This window comes from Dama dama, chromosome 21 (genome assembly GCF_033118175.1).
Source record: "Dama dama isolate Ldn47 chromosome 21, ASM3311817v1, whole genome shotgun sequence".
Classification (NCBI taxonomy): domain Eukaryota; kingdom Metazoa; phylum Chordata; class Mammalia; order Artiodactyla; family Cervidae; genus Dama; species Dama dama.
In genome coordinates this window covers 31,202,780-31,224,165 of record NC_083701.1, presented here as the reverse complement: position 1 = coordinate 31,224,165, position 21,386 = coordinate 31,202,780, and the positions used below count along the sequence as shown (strand labels likewise).

General features: G+C 34.4%; 1 protein-coding gene across 10 annotated transcripts in view; it reads right to left on the bottom strand.

Annotated features, from left to right (window-relative positions):
* Window positions 1-21,386, bottom strand: part of CSPP1 (centrosome and spindle pole associated protein 1) — a 109,066-nt gene that overhangs the window by 62,806 nt on the left and 24,874 nt on the right. For 4 of the 10 annotated variants that reach the window (XM_061123433.1, XM_061123426.1, XM_061123430.1 and 1 more), the window contains exons 4-10: window positions 21,041-21,144; window positions 20,303-20,326; window positions 17,042-17,122; window positions 15,636-15,734; window positions 14,477-14,919; window positions 6,256-6,354; window positions 5,072-5,142 (exon numbers count right to left, since the gene is read on the bottom strand). In XM_061123433.1, the coding sequence (XP_060979416.1) occupies window positions 5,072-5,142; window positions 6,256-6,354; window positions 14,477-14,919; window positions 15,636-15,734; window positions 17,042-17,122; window positions 20,303-20,326; window positions 21,041-21,144 (921 nt within the window). The remainder of the gene's footprint in view (window positions 1-5,071; window positions 5,143-6,255; window positions 6,355-14,476; window positions 14,920-15,635; window positions 15,735-17,041; window positions 17,123-20,302; window positions 20,327-21,040; window positions 21,145-21,386) is intronic. The other 6 variants (XM_061123427.1, XM_061123431.1, XM_061123425.1 and 3 more) reach the window with 5 other exon arrangements.

Below are 21,386 nucleotides of genomic sequence, written 5' to 3'. Positions count from 1 at the left end.
CAAAAACCTTCTTAAATAAGAGAGCAATTTCTATTGCCACTTTCCATAAATCAGGATACTATCTCCAGTAATATTTCCCACAAGCCCCTTAAATTTAACAAGTGTGTTCAAAATGGACATCACAAAAGCAACTGCCCCTTTGTTTTCTGTTAGCAGCCTAATAATCGACCCTCAAAATCTCACTATAACTTTGCTATCTCATCCTTTCTTACTTATTTCATGTGAGGCCCCTCTTCTCTACTGTAATGGCCATCAACCTTGGATAGGAACTCTACATTTTACCTGAATTGCAGCAATAACCTTTTAACTTGTCTCTAGAACTTCTTCCCTCCCTATTCTAATACATCCAGCACACTTACATATGATTAACTGTCCTAAAATACAACAATAATGATGATGACACCCTGCTCAAAAAATTTCAGTGGTTATTTCAATTCTACAGAAAAAAAATATGCAAACCTTTTACTCTGGTATCACTTACATGAAAATGAGTCATGCAAAATCTGGAAAACTACACAAATCACAGGATATCAAAAATGCAACTGAACCAGAAACTTCTCTACTACCTTAATTATTAGTTTCCTTTTGTCCATTAAGCACAGATGTCAGCAACACTGAAGTTCCCATAAGGTAATACAAATTATGTTAAGGTTAATAATAATGGTTTACAATCAAAGTAGATATGTCCATTCTGCTTCTGATCATGATGGAATTAACAAGCACAAAACTCAGCCTCCTTCCATTAAAAAAAATAATAATAAAACTAGGCAAAAGATATGAAATAACTGTTTTTCAGACACTGGACGACAGGTAGCACACATAATACCTGAGAGAAGGTAAATAAATGTGAGCACCTTTCAAGCACCCTCCGTTTCTGCCTGCACGCAATCTTCACAGGTATAGGAAGGGAAAAAATGTAACATGGGAAACGGTTAAATTGAGCAAATAAAGGTCAAAATTTAGGAAAGCTAACGTGGCTAAAAGTTTGGGCCAAAGACTCAAAAAGAAGCGTAAAAGGGCTTTGGAAATCTGTAAAGGGGTTCCTCTGAACTTTACTGTGAACTAGTCAGTGTATGCAGAGTGAAATTCCATTAGGCTGGGTAAAAAAAAAAAAAACACAGAGAACCCATAAACTGAATTCACAGACCTCCTTCAATGAAGTGGGGAGAAATTTAAGCTCCAGCCACCTAGACTGGAGTTCTTGGTGATCCTTTAAGAGTACTCAGGGAAGAGGAGCAAGCAGGAAGGCTGCTCTAGATGTTCCAGCTGAGTTTAAAATAAGGCCTCAGAGAGACTGGTCCTTAGGCAACAGAAAAACATGAATGTGGCAAACAAAGTTCTCAGACATATCTACATTCTTTCTCTGCCTTCTGGCGCGAACTTCCTGTATAAACCTTCCCCTGAGTGTGGCAGGACCAATGACTTGCTTCCAGCCAATGAATGTGGCAAAGGTGAAAGGAATCTGCAGATGTATTTAATTAAGGCACCAAACCAATTCTGAACTAATTAAAAGGGAGATGATCTTGGGTGGGTCTGAAATAAGCAGATAAAAGTTCTCACTGAGTTCAGAGATTCTCCTTGGTGGCATGATAAAATGAGCAATCTTGGTGGAAAAGTCCATGTGGCAAGAAATAGCAGACGGCCTCCAGGAACTGAGGACAGTGTCTAGCAGATACACAGTAAGAAGCCAGGGACCTTAGTAATGCAGCCACAAGAAAATGAATTGAGCCAAAAATCTGAATGTGCTTCTTTCCCTGTAAGGCCCCAGATGAAAAACAGCCTGGCTGACACCTTATGAGATCCTGAGCAGAGGATCCAACAAAATTCATGTCGCACAGAAACTCAGATGTGTGACATTTTGACCCACTAAATCTTGCTAATCTGTAATGCAACAATAGAAAAGAAAAACAGTGACCCATAACCATTAGAAAAGTTAATTGAAAAAAAAAAAATCACAGAAACAGAGATGATGGAACAATGAACAAAGATGTTAAGATAGCTACCAAAACTATGCCCAAATATTTAAGTGAAAATAGTAATATAAATAAGGATAAAATGAAACTATTATAAAGAACCAAATAGGGAGTCCTACTTCTGCTTAGAAAGTAGAAAGCCACAAGAGAACACTGTTCATACCCTAGGATAGGAAAAAGCTCGTCTACAAAATCATAACTTTTAAAAAGTCCATCAGAGAGCTGAGATTATAAGCAACCAGGTAAACTGAATTTCAAAGGGTATAAAAACCAATTCATAGAAAGATGGGACAAGACAAGTGTTTTACCTTTACCAGAGTATGGAGAAAAGGGCAGCGGCCTTAACAATAAGGAATCTGCCTACAATGCAGGACACCTGGGTTTGGTCCCTGGGTCAGGAAACTCCCCCGGGAGAAGGGAATGGCAACCCACACCAGTATTCCTGCCTGGAGAATTCCATGGACAGAGAAGCCTGGCAGGCTACAGTCAACAGGGTAGCAGAGTCAGAAATGACAGAGTGACTAATACCTTCACTTTAAAAGTAGGTAAAAAGAAAATAACTGAAATGGTAATGAATTCTTAAAGGCTTGTGTGGGGTTGGAGTAGCAGCGTAGCTTCTCTGAAAGCCCCAGACACAAGAGGAATCTGCACTCACTTGCTGCCTTCACCTGACGCTCATGAGAGGCTGGAGATGGGGCAACACAAGACACCTGGAAGACAGCATTCCAAGGCAAAACCAACCAACCAACCATTGCCCACTGCCCACATTCCAGACTCTTCTCTCATGTACAGAAATCTATTGATTGAAGGACAGAAAACCTTGGACCCAGAGTTCTGCCCTCATACAAAGCAAAGGTCTGCTACTGCTAAGGGAGGAGCAGGAAATTCTTACATAGAAGACCCTCCACAAACACAAAGGAGAGTTTGGCTACCACTCTGGGGAGAAGCAGAGCACTAAGACTCATTGCTGAGAACCAAATGCACAGAGCCAGCCTTGCATCGAAGAACAAGCTACAGCAAACCACTGCTGAGCAAGGAAAACTGGCGAGAGAGATCCTGTCTGTCGGGGGCATGCAGTAAAACTGCGGAAGGTACAGGAACGCTGAGAAAACCCCTCCAGGCCCTACACTAAGAACAAGGTAGTCAGGAAGTTAACACTTCTCTCTAAACAAGTCATTAAAGATGCAAAAGACATGAACATCACTATCAACCAAATGGCTTGACATTTATAAACTATTACACTCCACAACCACACAATGCACATTCTTTCAAGTACACATTAAACATTCACCAAGAGACACAAAATTCTGAGCCACTGTTTAAAATTTTACTTAAAAATTCAATTTTGAAATAACTGAAATTTAAAAATTATTTTTCCCACAAGGGAATTAAACAAGCAGTCAATGACAAAAAGATAGCAGGAAAATCCCCAAATAATGAAAATTTAAAAACATACTTCTGAATGATCCATGATTTCATTATAAACCCCACAATATATTATTTTTGCTCTCAGGAGTCAACTGTCCTAATTCTTTAAAGAAAGCAAAAGGCTCCAAACAAGATCCTTGGGGAAAAATTAAAGGAAGACAAACTCCAGCTCAAGAGAAATGAGAATACTGCAACTATCAGAGTCACCTCAAGTTGGAATGTCTTGCCTCTGGGGAGAGTTAGTTCCCTAAGGGGGACACACAAATATAGCTGGGGAAGAAAGATCTAACCAAGCGGTAAATCACTGAATTAAATGAGCTTAATAGTCTATTCCAAGCAATAGAGTCTATTATCAAATGTCAATCTATAATTCCTGGATTGAATTAATAATAAATTCATACCATTTATCTTTAAAATTTTAGGGTAGAGTAATCCATTTACTGATAAAATTGTCAGTGGGTTTCCAACACAGAAAAGCATTTCTCCAATTTTTACCATGTTTAACAAAAAAAGAATCCTAAGAAGGAAGCCATTACTCTTATTGATAGGTTAAATTGGTCAATTCTCATTTAAAGACACCAGAATAAAACTCTGGGTATTATGCCATTTTTCTCATAATAGCCATTTCAAGGAAACAAAAGTGAGAATATCACAAAAATATATATCTCTAAGCCAAAATTTGCTGGGAATTTTTGAAGGCAGGATTGCTGGGAAAAATTGAAGGCAGGAGGAGAAGGGGACGACAGAGGATGAGATGGTTGGATGGCATCACCAACTTGATGAACATGAGTATGAGCAGGCTCCAGGGATTGGTAATGGACAGGGATGCCTGGCGTGCTGCAGTCCATGGGGTCGCAGTCAGACACGACTGAGCGACTGAACTGAACTGAAGCCAAAATTTAAATTAGTGATTGATTTTAGGTTGAATGAATATAAATTGCATTCTTATACCACAATTTCTTCATATACTTCGCTGAAACAGAATCTCCGGCAATTTTTCTAACAGATTTACACAAAGAACAGACCACTTTTCTACTTAAAAGTTACACACAGGAAATATTCTCTCTTCACATCGTTTCTGAAATTAAATGTAACAAGTTAATACAACAAATCAACATGCTTAAACAATGACCTTCATTTCTGACAAAATAAACAGAATATCTGGATTATAATCATTATTTGACCAAAACACCTTCTCAGAAACTAAATGGAAAGAACATGGGAAAGGATTTTATCAAGATAAAAAGGTTTCATTCAGGGGAACTAAACTAAAATGTACAGCACTTTTATGCTAGCTAAAGAAAAAGAATCAAGAAAAAAACCATTACATATAAAAAAGAATATAAGAAACAGTAACACTACAATAAAGTGAAATATGAATTTTAAAGATTTTACTGAACATAATACTTCATTTACCATCTACAGAAAGTTCATCACTAAATAAAAGCAATTTAGCTTTAAAATTATAGACAAAAAAATAAAAAAAATAAAATTATAGACAGAGCTATATAATACATGCTAAATGTTTAGAATAGTGCCTATCACAGAGTAAGCACTAAAGAAATTTTTCTATTAGTAAGAGTGGTACTAATTGCAACGCTGAGTTCTCACTAAAGACCTTTTATAAAACACTCCACAAAAATCTAATTAACTGGAGGGCATGTACACACCAAAGAGCATTCCCGCAAAAGGACTGCACGTCTCTCGATTAGTAGGTTTGGATGGTTCATTGTCTCGAGCACTAAAAACAAAAAAACAAAAAGAATCAAGACTCAAACAATTTTCAGGAAAAAAAAAGTTAAAGTGAAATGTAGGTGTGAGTTATTGGCCTTTCAACACACTATGGATATTACTAACATAACAGTTTTCACGTGTTTTTAAAATAAAGGTAAAATCATGGCATTTTATCTCTTTATACAGTGAGACCCCAAGGCATTCACATAAATATGTGAACCTTTTTCTTCAGCCAGCTTCACTGACTCCAGATTCCCAATAAAACCCTTTTTCCTAAGAACAGTTAACCCAGTAAGGAAAATGAACATAAGTATACATAAATAAATCCTAAAAAAAGAGAATGGTATCTATACCACCCACACTCTCAAAAGAAGATCATCTTTAAAAGAAACTCCTTCCTTGAAAGACAGAATCAAGGGGGAAAAAAATAGAGACAACTCTTTCAAAGTAAATTTAATTTGACTCAAATAGAAAATCCAAATACAGATAGACTCAAAATAGACAACTTTCCTGACACACATTATCTTCACTATGCACTATAAATTCAGAACCACTTATGTACAACACAAGAAAGCCACCAAAAGATAAAAACTATAGAAAAAGAACATGAATATAAAATGCATATAATTTCCTTTTTTACCCCAATATAACACAATTATGTATGAGCACTAATTTTACGAAGTAAGCAAAAATGTTATCTACTCATTGTTGAAAATGATAGTTTTGAAAAGGAAACTCATATTACAAGAACGTTTTCATTTTATTTCAAGTTATGTCCCCTCCATAACTCCAAGATATTATAAATTGATCTTTGGTCCATTAAATTATATGCCTATTTCTCCTTTCATTAGTTCAAATTTATAGATTTTATAATGATAGGACTCAGAACACCTTGGCACACTTTATAATCAAAACTTGCCCTTCAAGAGAATGCTGTAAAGTACCAAAAAGTTTCATATAACACAATTCTTCCCTCCCCTCCTTTCCCCTAAATCCTCTCTCACTAATAAGCAAGACTGTTAACATACTATACCTTTCTAGTTTTCCAGCAAACCAGTTTTAGCAGTTGCTGTTTTACAGTGCAATGGCTGAAGGGCAGAATTTATATTACATACTATACCTTTGATTTCCAGCAGATGAAATTCGTATGTTTGACTGTTCTGTGACATCACCATCATACTCCACAGGAGGCTCATTGCCTCGTCTGTTCCCGTACATCCTTAAAAACATATTAGCTTATAGAGCTTGTTCCACATACAGTGGACTTCTCTTATCTTTCTTTGGTGATTTTACATTTGATGTTGGAAATATTAAAGGGAACAAAGCGTTATAACCAAGTTTTACTGTAAATACATTTGAAAATTAACTCAAATGACATCTGACAATATGATCTGCTGGCTAATGAGACACTAAGAGTTTAGATTCAATAGTCTTTAAAACAAAGGGAGATCAATTATAAATTATTTCAATATAACTTCTAGAAAATCTTAATATTAAAAATATGAAAATACTAATAAGACTTTTTCATTATTCAATTAGTCAAAGAATATTTATTGAGCACCTACTACATGCCAAGTACTATTCCAGGCACTGAGTATGCACACACGGTCCTTGCTCTCATGAAGATAAGTCAAATTTCAAAATGAGATCTTTCTTTTACATCAGAATTCACAGATTCTGAGAATTATTTCACTGCATATACAAACCTTTTAACTTACAAATACAGCCGCAGTCTTACTATGAAATTAAACCAAATGTAGCAAGCCACAACATTTGCTAACACCATAAATCACATGAAATACTAAATAATACCCATAGATGAATAGAGAACATTATAAGCAAATAGGCTGATACATGAATAGAAAATGATTAGTTCATCTTACTTACAATTTCATGAATAAGAAAAAGGAAGATTAGAATTTTTTAATTTATTTTCTTCTTAAGAATTATTTCCAGAAAATAACTTTTGTTTTTTAATTAATTTTTTATTTCCACTTGGCAAACAAGGATTCCTTGAGATTAATTTCTCACATCAAGAAACCAACATGACTTTTCACACCAACCTTTATCAGCACCCATGAAAATCAGCATTTCATAAGTCATATTTCTTTGCATGGCTGTTAACAAACTATAATCTCTCTCATGAGGTCAACTGGTAAGAAGTATGATTATTAAAGTATTATTCAATAATTTAGGTGAATTTATCATATTAAGAAAAAGCAATTTTCAGAAGAAAAGGAACTTATCACTCTCCACAGAGCCAGCATGTAAAATCTTCTCTTTGTTTCCATCACACTTTTCAACATCCCCTGTGGAGGAAAGACTACCCAGAACTGTAACCTGACTGCTATATGCACTGTGGCAGAACAGATATATGGTTTCCATTTTTTATCCACATCTAAAACAGAATCCTCCCCAATCCCTTTCAAAACACAATTTCAAATTATTTCAATTTATCAAAACACAGCTGATTTTATATCTAAAGCCAAAGGACTCAAATCTCTCTTTTAAACTGACACATCAGTTTACTGTTATTCCTTCCTTCTACCACTTAAAGAACAGGGATATATAAACTTTAAGTCACCTTTGTAGTTAATAGTGCCAGGCAACCAGATTTAGTTATACTGCATCTATACAAACACACATGTGCAGAAAAGCGTAAACAGCAGGCCTGAGACCACCACCCTTAACAAAGGACTGTTTGCAAGAATGGCCCTTAGGTGGCACCTGGGAACACAGACTGGGAGGAGTCCACCATTCTCAGAACTGGCAAGTGTGACCCACTGTGCCTCAACTGTTTGTACAAGCAATAGAGTTTATGCTGAACTCCTGCTTTCTTTCAGCAAGTGTAGAATTTGGGCACATGCTAGGAAAAGGGTGCCTACATGACCAGCCCCCAATAACAACATTGGGCAAAGAGTTTCTAATGCACTTTCCTGGTAGACAACACTTCACTCCTGTTTTCACACTTTGATACTGCAGGAATTAAGCATGTCCTTGGCAGGGGGCTCTTGGAAGCCTGCTCCTGGTTTCCTTCAGACTTTGTCCCATGCAATTTTTTCATTAGCTGATTTTACTGTGTATTCTTCCACTGTTAATAAACCACAGCCATGAACATAACTACATACACAAAGTGCTGTGAGTCCTAGCGAATTGCCAAACCTGGGGGTGGTCTTACAAATCCACAACACAACAGACAGAAGTGAATTAGTTAACGTGACAAAGCAGAGCAAATACCGGTGAAAGTTCAAATACAGAGACATTTAAAATTACACATTTTAAAAGACATAACTTGGGATTAAATCAGAATTAACCAGAATTAAAGACTAAGACATACAAAAATTCTCTATAAAATCTATCGAAAAGTTTCTGGCTTCCTGTATTTTCAGTTGTGTAAAAACAACATTTGGACTTGTAATTGTGGCTTATCTTTATACAGCTGTCCCCAAAGTACAGGTTTCCCTGATGGCTCAGTGGGTAAAGAATCTGCCGGCAATGCAGGAGACACAGGAGATGTGAATTTGATCCTTGAGTCAGGAAGATCCCCTGGAGGAGGAAATGGCCACCCACTTCAGTATTCTTGCCTGAAGAATCCCGTGGACAGAGGAGCCTGACTACAGTCCAGAGGGTTGCAAAGAGACATGACTGAGCCATTAAGCACACCCAAAGTATGCTATATTTAGCACATCTACAATGTTTTATCAGCTCTTCAGTATATAGAAATATATCTTAATAAAGCAAGCACCAAAAATGCAAAAGAAATTTCAAAGATCATTCTAAATTAAAGAAATTTAAGAAATGATTTTATGCATGCATAAGGTCAAGGTCTCTGCTAAATTCTACAGTAAAACCACACAGATTTCCTAACAAAAAGACTATATGAAAGATACTTCAAAGTACACCCTTTCACTAAAGAAAAAAAATTAATTAAATCATAAAAGTCCCCTTCTGTCACTTACTCATAATAAATTCAAGACTAGAGAAATATTTAAGACATCCTACTCAATTTTATGAAGTGACTGATGACATGATTGTGCTTACTTTGTTAAATCAAGGAAAAATTACTACTTACAAATAGAGATTCATAAATATTTCTTAAATTACTAATACAAGACCTTTAAAAAAAAATCAAAGAAGCAAACAAAAAACCTAGAAAGCAACTTAACAAGCTGTGAAGTCAAATTATAGTTTGGAAAGTTAACCACCTTACTTATTACTAAAATGTCCCTATAATTATAATGGAATATCCTCCATTTATTGAACTCTCCTTCATATTTACAATAAATTTAGCATTTAATCACTCTTAACTATCCCAATGAGTTGGCTTTAACTGCTTTTATGAGGCTCTCACAATTTACTTTTATTTTATTGAAGCAAATGAAGTCCCAAGACAGGGGAACTGGTGAGAGCCAGCAACCCTTTCACCATTCGTATCTTATCTCTTCAGCCCTCTTCACATTAAGGGGAGACTGATAGATGATAAAATCCACAAGTAATGAACTCATCAATCATCTAAGAAAAGCCTAATTTTATTCAGATCCAGGGATTCCAGTTAGGGCCAGTAAGTTCCTTCTGTTTAGTTATAACTTGGGAGCCAGTTCCACATTAAAACTATCCCTGTGACCCAGAACTAATTTATTTAAATATTCTACCACCTTTGATCCACAGGTTCACTTACCACACCTCAAGCCACTGAGGTTTTTTCAGAAAGGGACAGATCTCATAAAAGGAGAACTTTACTTCCTTTGACATATCAAATCAGATTTGATTGAGGGAATAAAATAATTACAAAATATTTCACCATCTTACTATCAAAAAAAGTTAAACCTATGCTAAATGGAAAAAGCTTTTTCTATTTCCTTGAAGACATGGGTCAGTAATTCTAGGTAATTAGGTTCAAATTTCAAGGCCCAAAGAAAACAGGTATGGGCTAGAGGCCAAATTTACTCTAAAAATTAGCATGTTTATCTTTTAAAAAATAATTACTCTCTTACAGAAGAAAAAGCAAGTTGTTTAAAACCACAAGTATTTTCAGCTAAGTTAAATGTGAATGAACAACTTCTAACTGATAATAAAAAACATTTTTCATTAATAAACCACAGAATCAAAAAACTCCTTCAGGAATAAATTTACAATGTTTATGCCATCAAGAATGACATAAAAATAAAATATTTACCACCTGTTGGTCCTGACACAGCTTACAGGGAGAAAGAATCAAGTTCCTCCTTACTTAAATCATAAAATTCACAATGGTTACACCTGTTTGTTTTCATATCAAAAATTTATCTAATGTGAATGAATTCTGCTAGGGGGACTCTCAACTATAGAAATTATAAGAAAACTACTGAGCTGCTAAATGTTGGTCACTATTTTTCTCCTTGTTTTCTGTTCTTCCAATTTTCATATTCACTTTAATTCAATAATGGGTTTCTCTAATATTGACCCCATCTTTAAAGTGGTGAAAACAACATAAAAATGGTCCTTCCAAATAAAAAGTAACTAAGGAAAAAAAGTAATACCAAGTTTAATAAACTCATGTTCTAATAAGCCATTTCTCCTCATTTATATCTTACATATTAAGCATGCACATTTAAGAGTGTCCTACACTAAGCAAGCACTTAGTCTATTGAGTCAGATTCTAGCTCAGATTCTAATTTCACATGAAGCATAATTTCAGAATTTTCTTAAATGAAAATCACAATTACAAACTAACAAATTCAAGAGTTAAACTGGAAGTGCTAACTGCCTTAGTCACATAAAAACTTTAAAAAAGAAACATTTTTAAGGCTAAAAATTTCCTTTACCCATTACATTAACATTGGTTGTAAAGTAAAACATAATAAGGTAGTATACTAACTTCTACAGCTCAAGTTAATAAATAATAAAGACTAGGATGACTACCTCTTTTAAAAGCATGTAAAAGTTTCAAAGTATTATAAAACAGTATTATATTCAACTTCAGAAAGCTCCTAAAACATTATTAATTTACTTAAATTGGTAAATATGTATCAAACGACACACACATACACACACAGTGCAACTGTCAAGCTAATGCTAACCATCTGTTACCTATTTTAAAACACTGTCAGTAAAAAAAATAAATAAATAAAATAAAATAAAACACTGTCAGTGATTGATTAATTTAAGAAAGTAAAATCATTCCTGGGCTTTATCTTCTCATATTTAAAGTGAGGGAAATATTTCATTAATAAATACATAATGGTATATGGAAAAGTTAATAGGGTAATTAGGAAAGAACTAAGATTAAAAACCTAAAAATAAAAATCAAAACTAGAATTCACTGCATGTTGACTATTCAAAGGGAAAAAAAAGAACATGGGAAATTTAGAAATATGAAGAAGAACTTTGTACTTCTCACAATCAGCAGTGATTATTTGTTTTCAAGAACTTCTGGTTAAGTAGACAGTAAACCAACTATGTACTCCAATAAAATTAATTAAAAAAGAAAAGAAAATGACCTGCAGAGCCAAAAAATGATTACAGTATATAGTCAGCCCTCTGTATCTGTGGGGGTTTCCCTGTTGGCTCAAACGTTGGTGAAGAATCTGCCTGCAGTGCAGGAGACCCAGGTTCAATCTCTGGGTCGGGAAGATCCCCTGGAAAAGGGAATGGCTACTACTCAAGTATTCTTGTCTAGAGAACTCCATGGACAGAGGAGCCTGGCGGGCTCCAGTCCCTGGGGTCGCAAAGAGTCAGACACAACTGAGTAACTAACAGTTTCACTTTCTGTATCTGTGGGTCCTGCAACCAATCTCAGATAGAAAGTATTTGAGGGAAAAAAAAAATTCCAGAAAGTTTCAAAAGGCAAAACTTGAATTTCTTGCCAACAGGTAACTACTTCCATTGCACTTACAACTATTTACATAACATTTACATTGTATTAGATATTATAAGTAAACTAGAGATGATTTAAAGCATAAGGGAAGATGTGCATAGATTATAAGGAAACACTACACCACTTTACCAAAGGGACTTGAGCATCCAAAGATTTTGATATCCCTGAGGTGTCCTGAAATGGATCCCCCTTGAATACCAAGGAACAACAGTTTTAAGAATAGCTAAAGCAAGAGACCAAATAGTGGTACACATTTCTTTAGTCTCAAAAATTTCACTAACAAGCAGAGTCATTTTTCCTATCAATCATTCTGCCTGCTAAATAAATCTAGCGATCAATGTGAAATCTTTTCTTTTTTGCTGGAAAGAAATCTACAAATCTGAAATACAGAAATCCAATTTTAACCTCAACTGCCATTGAGACATATGTGAAAAACCTTACATTTAGAGACGTAAAAGCTTACACAATAACAAAATGTATAATAATGATTCACATTTTTAAGAAATACTGTTAAAAACATTAATATATATAACAGGAATTAGTCACATTGACCTATATATTTAATCTAAACTACTGCTTGGGGAAGATTTTATGTAGAAATTTCATTTCATTCGTGGGATACATAAGAAAAAAGATTGTTCTCAAATAATGGGGCTGAAATTGATTTGTTAGTTCATGTAGAAATTATCATAAGGTATAATTACAAAAATAATAGACTAAAATATGTTAAAAACAAAACAACCATCACAATAAGTTTTTTGAAATTCCAATCTTAAAAGGTATACATTATACTCTAAACATAAACTGACACCATAAGGAAAAAAAGTTCTCATGTACAAGTTAAGGCAGTACCAAGAGTCCAAAAATATCTGTATTTTCCCAACTGAGACTTCCTGTAGTTCAGGCAGCCTTTGACGACCTCCAGATATAAATATTTTCAAATATAAAATGTCACAGAATTTGGAGCATTTTCTGAAGTACAATTAGATCCAAACAAGAGATAAACTATAATTGACATTACAAAATTCTAATCCTTCAATCAGATTACCTGAATCAGAGTGAATATGTTGTACAGCAGAAACCAACACAATCTAGTAAAGTAATTATCCTCCAATTAAAAAACTAAAAATTAAAAAAAAAAAAAAGACTGGATATGAGCAGAATGTAATAACTACAGAATAAAGAGCAGATGAGAAAGAACTGCAAAGGCTTTGTATGATTATTAATAATTAGAACAATAATCATGCAGCATTATGTCTCAGAAAATTCTCTAAAATATTTTAAAAAAATAATCTATTTGGATGAATGAATGAAACAAGTCCCATAAACTGTTCAATACTTACATTTAATCCCTACAGGTTATCTAGTCAATGAAAATATCAGATCCTATCATATTTCTATCTCCAAATCAAAAGTTAGATTAAAGCAAGCTTTGAGTATTAAGACAAATGACTTAATAAGACCCCGTTGTAGCAATTAATAAATTACAAATAGTGTCACAGAAACAACATCCAAAGGAACTGAAAAGCACCTAAAAATCTGATCAAAAATAGTAAGTGCCATTTCACTTAAATAAATGTTCAATAAGTAACTTAAAAGCAAAAATGTTGATGAAAGTACTTAGAGCATAGAAACATTAAAGGAATGAACTGTATTTCACCTATTTTAAAGTGTTTCCCCCCCCCATATTTTAACATCTGAAACTCAAACAGCCTTGAATCTGGCTGTAAGTCAATTATTGCAAGGAGACGATATTTTTCTCATGCCAGTCACCATGGCGCCTTATGGGAATAAGATAACTGAATTCTCGCCTCCGGGTTGTTTCAGACAATGCTGCTAACTCACTTCAGTCATGTCTGACTCTATGCAACCCCATGCAGCCCACTCGCCTCCTCTGTCCCTGGGATTCTCCAGGCAAGGATACTGATGTGGGTTGCCATTTGATTCTCCAATGCATGAAAGTGAAAAGTGAAAGTGAAGTCATTCAGTCGTGCCCAACTCTTAGCAACCTACCAGGCTCCTCCGTCCATGGGCTTTTCCAGGCAAGAGTCCTGGAGTGGGTTGCCATTGCCTTCTCCGGTTTTGGACAATACTGCAGCATGAATTCAGACTGAAAACCTGAATCAGTACTGGCTTACAGTTCAAATTCTCAGGGAAGTTCTTTTTAATTCCCTCCACACAGTGCCAAGGTTGAGAAGTGGAAGTTTCTTTTCTGTCCTTTCCTGTGGGAAAGTTTATTTCCCTTTTAATTTTATATTTACCTAAGTTGTAGCCTTTCAGTGTCCTAGCTTTTTAATTGGGTCCCTTTTGCCTTAACATGGGTTTTTTCTTTGTTTTTCAGTGACACATAAATTATGGTATAAAACTGATAGCATCCTAAAATTAATCAAATATGTACATCAAATGAAATAGCATCTAACAATGATAAAAAGTAACAAGAGCAATATTAAGCAAATAAAGAAAATAAAAATGAAGTTGTAAATACCTGTCTTTTGTATAAACTCTCAAAAGTCTTCTATCAAAATCACTTTCATATCTAAACCTCTCATCCATGTCTTCACTTACTTCTGGATCATAGCCTGGTCTGTAATACTGTTTATCAAAAGCACGATCCTCATTAAACCTGTGAAATCTTCTATCTGGAATGTCAGTCTTGCTGTCAAACCTTTGATGTTTTTTATTGGAAACGCCCACTTCTTCATCAGTTTTTTTAATGACTCTTCTACTCTTCCTTAATTCAATTTCATCATCTAATTTTCGGTACCTGTCCTCTTCTAGTCGTCTTTGGTTTAGAAGTTCTTCATATGCCTCTGAAGGAGTTAAGACATCTTTTCTAGGACCCTCTGAATTTTCGCAAGATGACTGTATTTGTGAAGGTAAATCAGGTTTAACCTGACTGATAGGTTTTTTACTTCTTTGATTCTTCTGCTGGTTAATAAAAAAAAAAGAAGAAAAAGATCTTAAGGAGATGCTATTTCCTAAAAGGTAATTAAATTCTCAAATGATGCTTAATCTATTTACCATCTCAACTCAAAGACTTAATCACCCATAAGAAATATCTTTTCTTTAGGAAATAACCTTCAAGGAAGTGTTATCCCTTAATAAAACTTAATAAATACAAAATAAATAGGCAACAATAATATGGATAGATGGTTACAAAAAGAGAAGATAAACTATCCCAAGGAGATTTTACACATACTTTGGCAGTTAAATATTGGTTCAGAATATTTCAAATTAAATGCCTTCTCAACACAGAGAATATAGGATACAGTAAATTTTTCAACCACTCTTAAATTTGGTTATATTTCTTTACATATATATGTATATATATATACATATAGCTAGAAATTTGTCAGTACAAAAAATCACTTAAAAATAAAATATAAACAAACATTACTTAAAACCAATCTCTAAAATTAAATCTCTTCCATGAAGTTAAAGTTAAAAACCAGAGTAAGTTCTTCAGTATGAGATAAAACCATTTACAAAATTAAATCTCTCTCCTGTGTTTGGCTCAGTTTGGCTTAACTTTTTAAATATTTATATAAAAACTAAGTGAAATGTTTAATAATATAAAAATATTTTCAAGTGAATACAAATATTCAGCATGTGGTGGTAAAGATTTATTTAGAAGCAAAACCTACCTCAGTACTCTTTTCTACCTGTCTGAACTTTTCAGTGGATTCTTCCTTATCCCTGAGAAATTGATTGTATTCCTTGTTACGTTCAAGTTTCAACCTTTCCTTAAAATAGAAAGCCAAAAGGTAATGTTTAAAAAAAAAAAGGCAATGTTAATTTCAACATTAGGAAAAAGTACCTAACAGTCAAATCAGACTCATACAATTCAGAGGTCCTCCTCAGCATCAAACTTTACTAGTAATGTCAAAGGCAGGAATAGTTATAAGGCACAGGAGATGAAGGAAGAGATCAGAGACCATCAGGGCAGTTCCCCTTGTCCATTCTGGACCCACATTAAAATAAGGTTTACTACATGCTTAAGTTTCAATTAACACACGAGATATCTAACATGAGGGCATGGCTTTGATTTTGAAACACCTGCATTTTATACTCCAATAGTTACTTGACTTAGATGATACCTTCCTAGGAGCTGTGACCAGTAAGTCCCTGAATTCTAGGTTTGTTTACCAACAGCAATCCTAGAGAATCGCGGCACACTCTGCCGAAAGCATTGATAAATAAATCTCTTCCACCAGGAAGTACATGAATGTGTTTGCCAGTAGGTCTGTCATTAGCATGTTTCCAAGACTTGACCGGGCTACCTTCCTACTTTCCTTCTCAAGGATATCTCTTGCCTCCAATTTCTCACACCCCACCCTTGAAAGACCTGCTTCTATCAATTTCCTTCCCAAGTTTAAGGAAAGATCTTTGTTCTACTTAAAACATACAAACATAAAATTATCATAGGAATAAAATGTTATAACATCAATGTTCTATTGAAACATAAATATGTTGTATTAGGAAATGTTCTTAAGACCCAATACCTTCAGCATCATTGAAACAGCACAATCTAAAAAAGTTTTGCAAGAAGTGAGGCTGTCTTTTGAAACTTACTGTCCTTTTGCCTTATATACTATATCATGATTCTGATCTAGCTTGGGAATTTGAATATCTACAAGAGGAATACAGTGCTTAATCACTACCCCCTGTTAAGATAATATACATTTATTTGTGATAGGAACACATATTCAAATAGCCCAAAAGTCACCTATATAAAAGCTCTCATCCACTCATCTCACTGATAATTTTTTTCATATACCATGAACTTTATAGCTTAGAAACCAATGCTTTAAAAAATGAATTCTGAATATTCAATTAATCAATGTATTAAAGGAATATAGCGTATTACATGGTTACAAATGTGACATTCCAAAACATTTTTTGAACAGCACTAGAGACTCAACAGATTTTGAAAAAAATCAAGTATGAAAAATGACGTAAACTTGTTTGCATTTAAATCAAGAGTATGCTCTTTCATGATTTTGATGCCTCAAGAAACTGCTATCCATAACAACTATTCCTATCCACCTACCTTAGCAGATAACCTCTCACCAATAGGAAGAGAAACTCCCAGAGTAGATGGATCTGTTTCACTCGTGGATAGAAAATTTTTCTGTATACAGACACACACATTAAAAAAAATACATTACCTAATTGCCTTTATAAAATGTTTCATAAATGTGCTTTACATTCTATTAATATAGTCTAAATTATTACATTATACAGAGCAACAGAATGAAATGGAGATGAAGGCAGAAACTACAAATGTGTGAAGACTATACCAAAATTAGAAAAAAAGAGAATTTTCTAATTTCTCTGCAATTAATGGACATCTATTTAAATGCCAGAAGACATAAACTATGAACGTTGTTTCTTTCTGAGCCTCTCCATCCCTGTCCATTAAGCATTTATGTAATGCAGTGTGACAGACAGCGCATCAGACTAGGACTCCAGAGGCCTGGGCTCTTGGACCAGCTACAGCAATTCCCAGCTGAGCTACACTGAGCAAGTCGCCTAAGCTCTCTCATCCAGACTTTCTCCTGGAAAACGAAACTGGAATCTGTTCTGCCTTAGCAAAGCTGCTACAAGATCAAGAAGGATTTAAAAAATGTAAAATCTCTTTGAACACCATAAAACAAACACAAGGGATTTATAAAAAATAAATACAATCCCCAACTTTCTGGTACTGGTGCTGAGTAGTCATATAATCTGGAGAAGTTACTTAATTTATCTGCTTCTGTTTCTTTGTAAAACAATAATAATAGCATCTATATTATTAGGTAATGAGGATTAAATCAATCAATACTTATTAACCTAATTCTATGACTTTTCTGTATTCATAAAACAATCTAATACTTTTCTGTTACTTTTACAGGTGGTAGGGAGAAAAAGATAAGCATATGTTCCCTATATTTAAGAGATTTATACTTCAAATGAAGAAACAAACATGGAAACAAATAACCACAATATAATGTACCACAACAGAGTTACACTCAAAACATCATGGGAACAAAATAATTGATAAAACAGACTAATCTGAATTTAGAAATAAGCTGTGCTACAAAAGCTAATTTGAAAGGTGGTTATATAAATTCTAAGCTTATTTGTTATTTGACACATGACTAGATACCTGAGTCAGTTTGATCCCTATATACCAAAGTACAATGTAAACCTAGTCATTTTGTAGTTATACATGTATCAAAAAAAAAAAAAAACAGTTCCAATTTTGAGCATAGACAGATACTGCATCCTTATTCCTTCATTAAGCCATGCCCCACTCCAAACACGGGCCCAGGATGATGTTTGTACTTTTCAATAAAATGAAAAAAATTAATAATAAGGCCGACACAGTGAACTTTAATCATTCACTCATTCATTTAGTAAATATTGAGGGCCAATATGTCTACACTGTTTGATACATCTGGGACTTATCAGTGAAGAAAACAAAGATATTTGCCTTCCCAAAGCTCACATTCCAGCAGGGAGAACTGACAAGAAATAATAAACACAATGAAGAGTAATTCTACAGTACGTTAGAAGGTGGTAAGTGCTATGGCCAAAAAATAAATAAATAAAATGAAAAGAACAGTTGACAGGTAGCCTACAGGCTTCTAGGGGATGAGAGTCAAAAGATAGGAAATCTGGAGTTCCCTTTTTAGACGTGCTCAACACAAGATACCCACTAGATTTCTAAGTGAAAATGTCAAAGAGTTTAAGGTTCAGGAGAGAGGTCTGGGCTGAAAATAATTTACTGACTCAGTTTAAAAACTTCTTCTGAAAATATGTTCTTTTTGTGTTTAGATGGCCAAGTGTTTTTTATTCTAAAGACTAGAAAGAAGATGGTAGTTAACTGTTTAAGTGTCTCTTCTTGGCAGAACTTTAAGATTTGATCATTTTTTTAAGTTAATACTCTTGCCAAAGTCTGGAAGCCACAAGAAATCCAGAGAGAATGGGACTTGGAAACTGTACATATTCCAGGGGTCAAGGAAGCCATGGCAGCCGCCTCCCCATATCCTACATAATTTTCTCTTTCCCTTGCTTTCCTCTCCACTCCCGCCTTCTCAGATGTCAACCAAAAATTGTCTTTGTCATATTAAGGAACTACTGTTCCTCTACCACAACTATATTCTTAATAATCTAAGACCAAAACTTCTTTCACACCCCTTTACATTTAAAGATTTGTGCTCCTCGATTCTTCTCTTTTATAAAGGCAATTTCTTATTATACCTTCCATTGCCACTCTTTTTTAAAAACGTTGTGTCTATAAAATAATGCAAAAGCCACAAGTCAAAGTGGTGGTGGTTTAGTCACAAGTTTTGTCCAACTCTTGCGGCCCCACGGACTGTAGCAGATACTAAAGGAAAACCTCACCCAACGAGCGGTAAGGAAGGCGAGAGGACAATGAGGCCCAAGGCCAGGGAGGCAGGCTGGATCGTGATGAGACTACTCATGTCATGCTAAGGAACTTGAATTTTTATCCTGAAGGCAGAGAGGAGACACACACAGAAGCATTTCAACTGCTAAGGGACAGGATCATCTGGAAAGTAGCATGGAGAATGGATGGAGAATCAGAGAAGGAGATCAGTCAAAAATCTGGAGGCCTTTCCTGATCATTACAGTACCTGCCTTGTTAAAAGAGTTATCACTGTCTGAATTGTATAAATGTTATCTCTACAACTAGATTCTAAGCTCCTTGAAGACAAAATTCATACCAGATTCATCTCCATGATAAGTGTTTAAAAAGTGTTGGCTGAAAGATAAATGGATGTGTGAGATTCATTTTAAAAACAGTTTTACAAAATGTTTTCTTCATTTTCCAATATAAGTTTGCAAATGTAATCCACAGGTTTGAGAACCAAAATATTGAGTAATCCAGACTGACAACAAACAGTTCAAAAATATCTTAGAATATCTTAAATATTCTGTTGTTTAATTAATCTTAATGCGACTAGTACAATTATAATTATTTTGAAGAACAAAAACGTGCATGCTGAGAACAAATGAATTTACAATAGCTATAGAATATTTCTAAAAGATGCATAAGAAAGCAACAAAAACAAATGCAAAGCAGGAATCAAAAACAATGCTTGATTGTACTAATGGAAACGTAAGATGTATAGACTGTCATTTTGCTAAAAGCAAGGATCCAAAATGGTGCCATTAAAAAGTCTCTGAATCACAAATGAAGTTATTTTTATTAGTTTTCGAACAACAATATCATATATGCAAATAATCACAAGCTACTAGATCTAAAACAAAACAGTAAAGAAGAACATTTTGCAGGCAACCCTACCTTTCTTTTTGCTTGTGTAACACCCTAAAGTCAAGGGAAACAAACCATTGGTAAAATGTATTCAAAGTCCTTTCTCTATGTCAAACCAGAATAAATAAGAGACGATTCATACATGTGGAATAAACATTACAAAGTAGGAAGAAACTAAAGAATCTCTTGGGATGACTAGAAACATCATGACTGTTTTAGATACATTTATAACCTAGTAAAGTAAACTATATTTTAAAACTATAATAATTAGTTATCATATAATTTAACAAAAAATACTTAAAACAAGAGTTCCAATAAGTAAATAGATTAAACCATAAAGCAAAACCTGATGGTTAAGGAAATATGCTGAATGACATTTTATAAGCTTAGTTCTTAGGAAAATAATTAGAAACTAGAACTCCACATGTCATTTCAATACATGGTTGAGGGGAAGAGAGTACTAGCTGTGCTATTTTACACTATGACTACTTTACAAAAAACATGAACAAGAATTTACCATCTCATTTAAAATTAGAACCCCTGCCCTCCTTAAAAGGTCAAGAGTCTGTGTTATTTCATGGCACCAATTCTCAGAATCATTTTTTTCTCTATCAATGTCATATAAATCACTTAACTTTCGCTACAGTACATTGCTAGATACCCCTAAAAACGTAAATATTAATGTACATGACTAAAAAATCTTATGAAAATAAATTCAGGAGGTAAATTCTAAAGCACAAAACCAAACAAGTTACTAGAACTCATTACCTGAGTAAGATAGCGTCTGTAATCTTGTCGCAATTCTTCTTTCAGCTTATGTTTCTTCTGTTCATAGTCTTCCCCAAGTGGTAAACTTAATCCATAATCAATTCCTAGAAAGAAAACAACTTCTTAAGCAATGTAGCTAATTGCAGCCCAATCTCAATTTCAATGCAATGTCCTGTAACAAAGCACAGTAGGAAGGAACACAGTCATGTGGATTCTGAGACTTGGATCAGGATAATAAATTTTTTATTTGAAATGTTTCAATAGGTAATACATTCAAACAATGGAAAATATCCCTCCCACCCACTTCTCCTGCCCAGAACAACCAACACTGCTATATCTGTATCTT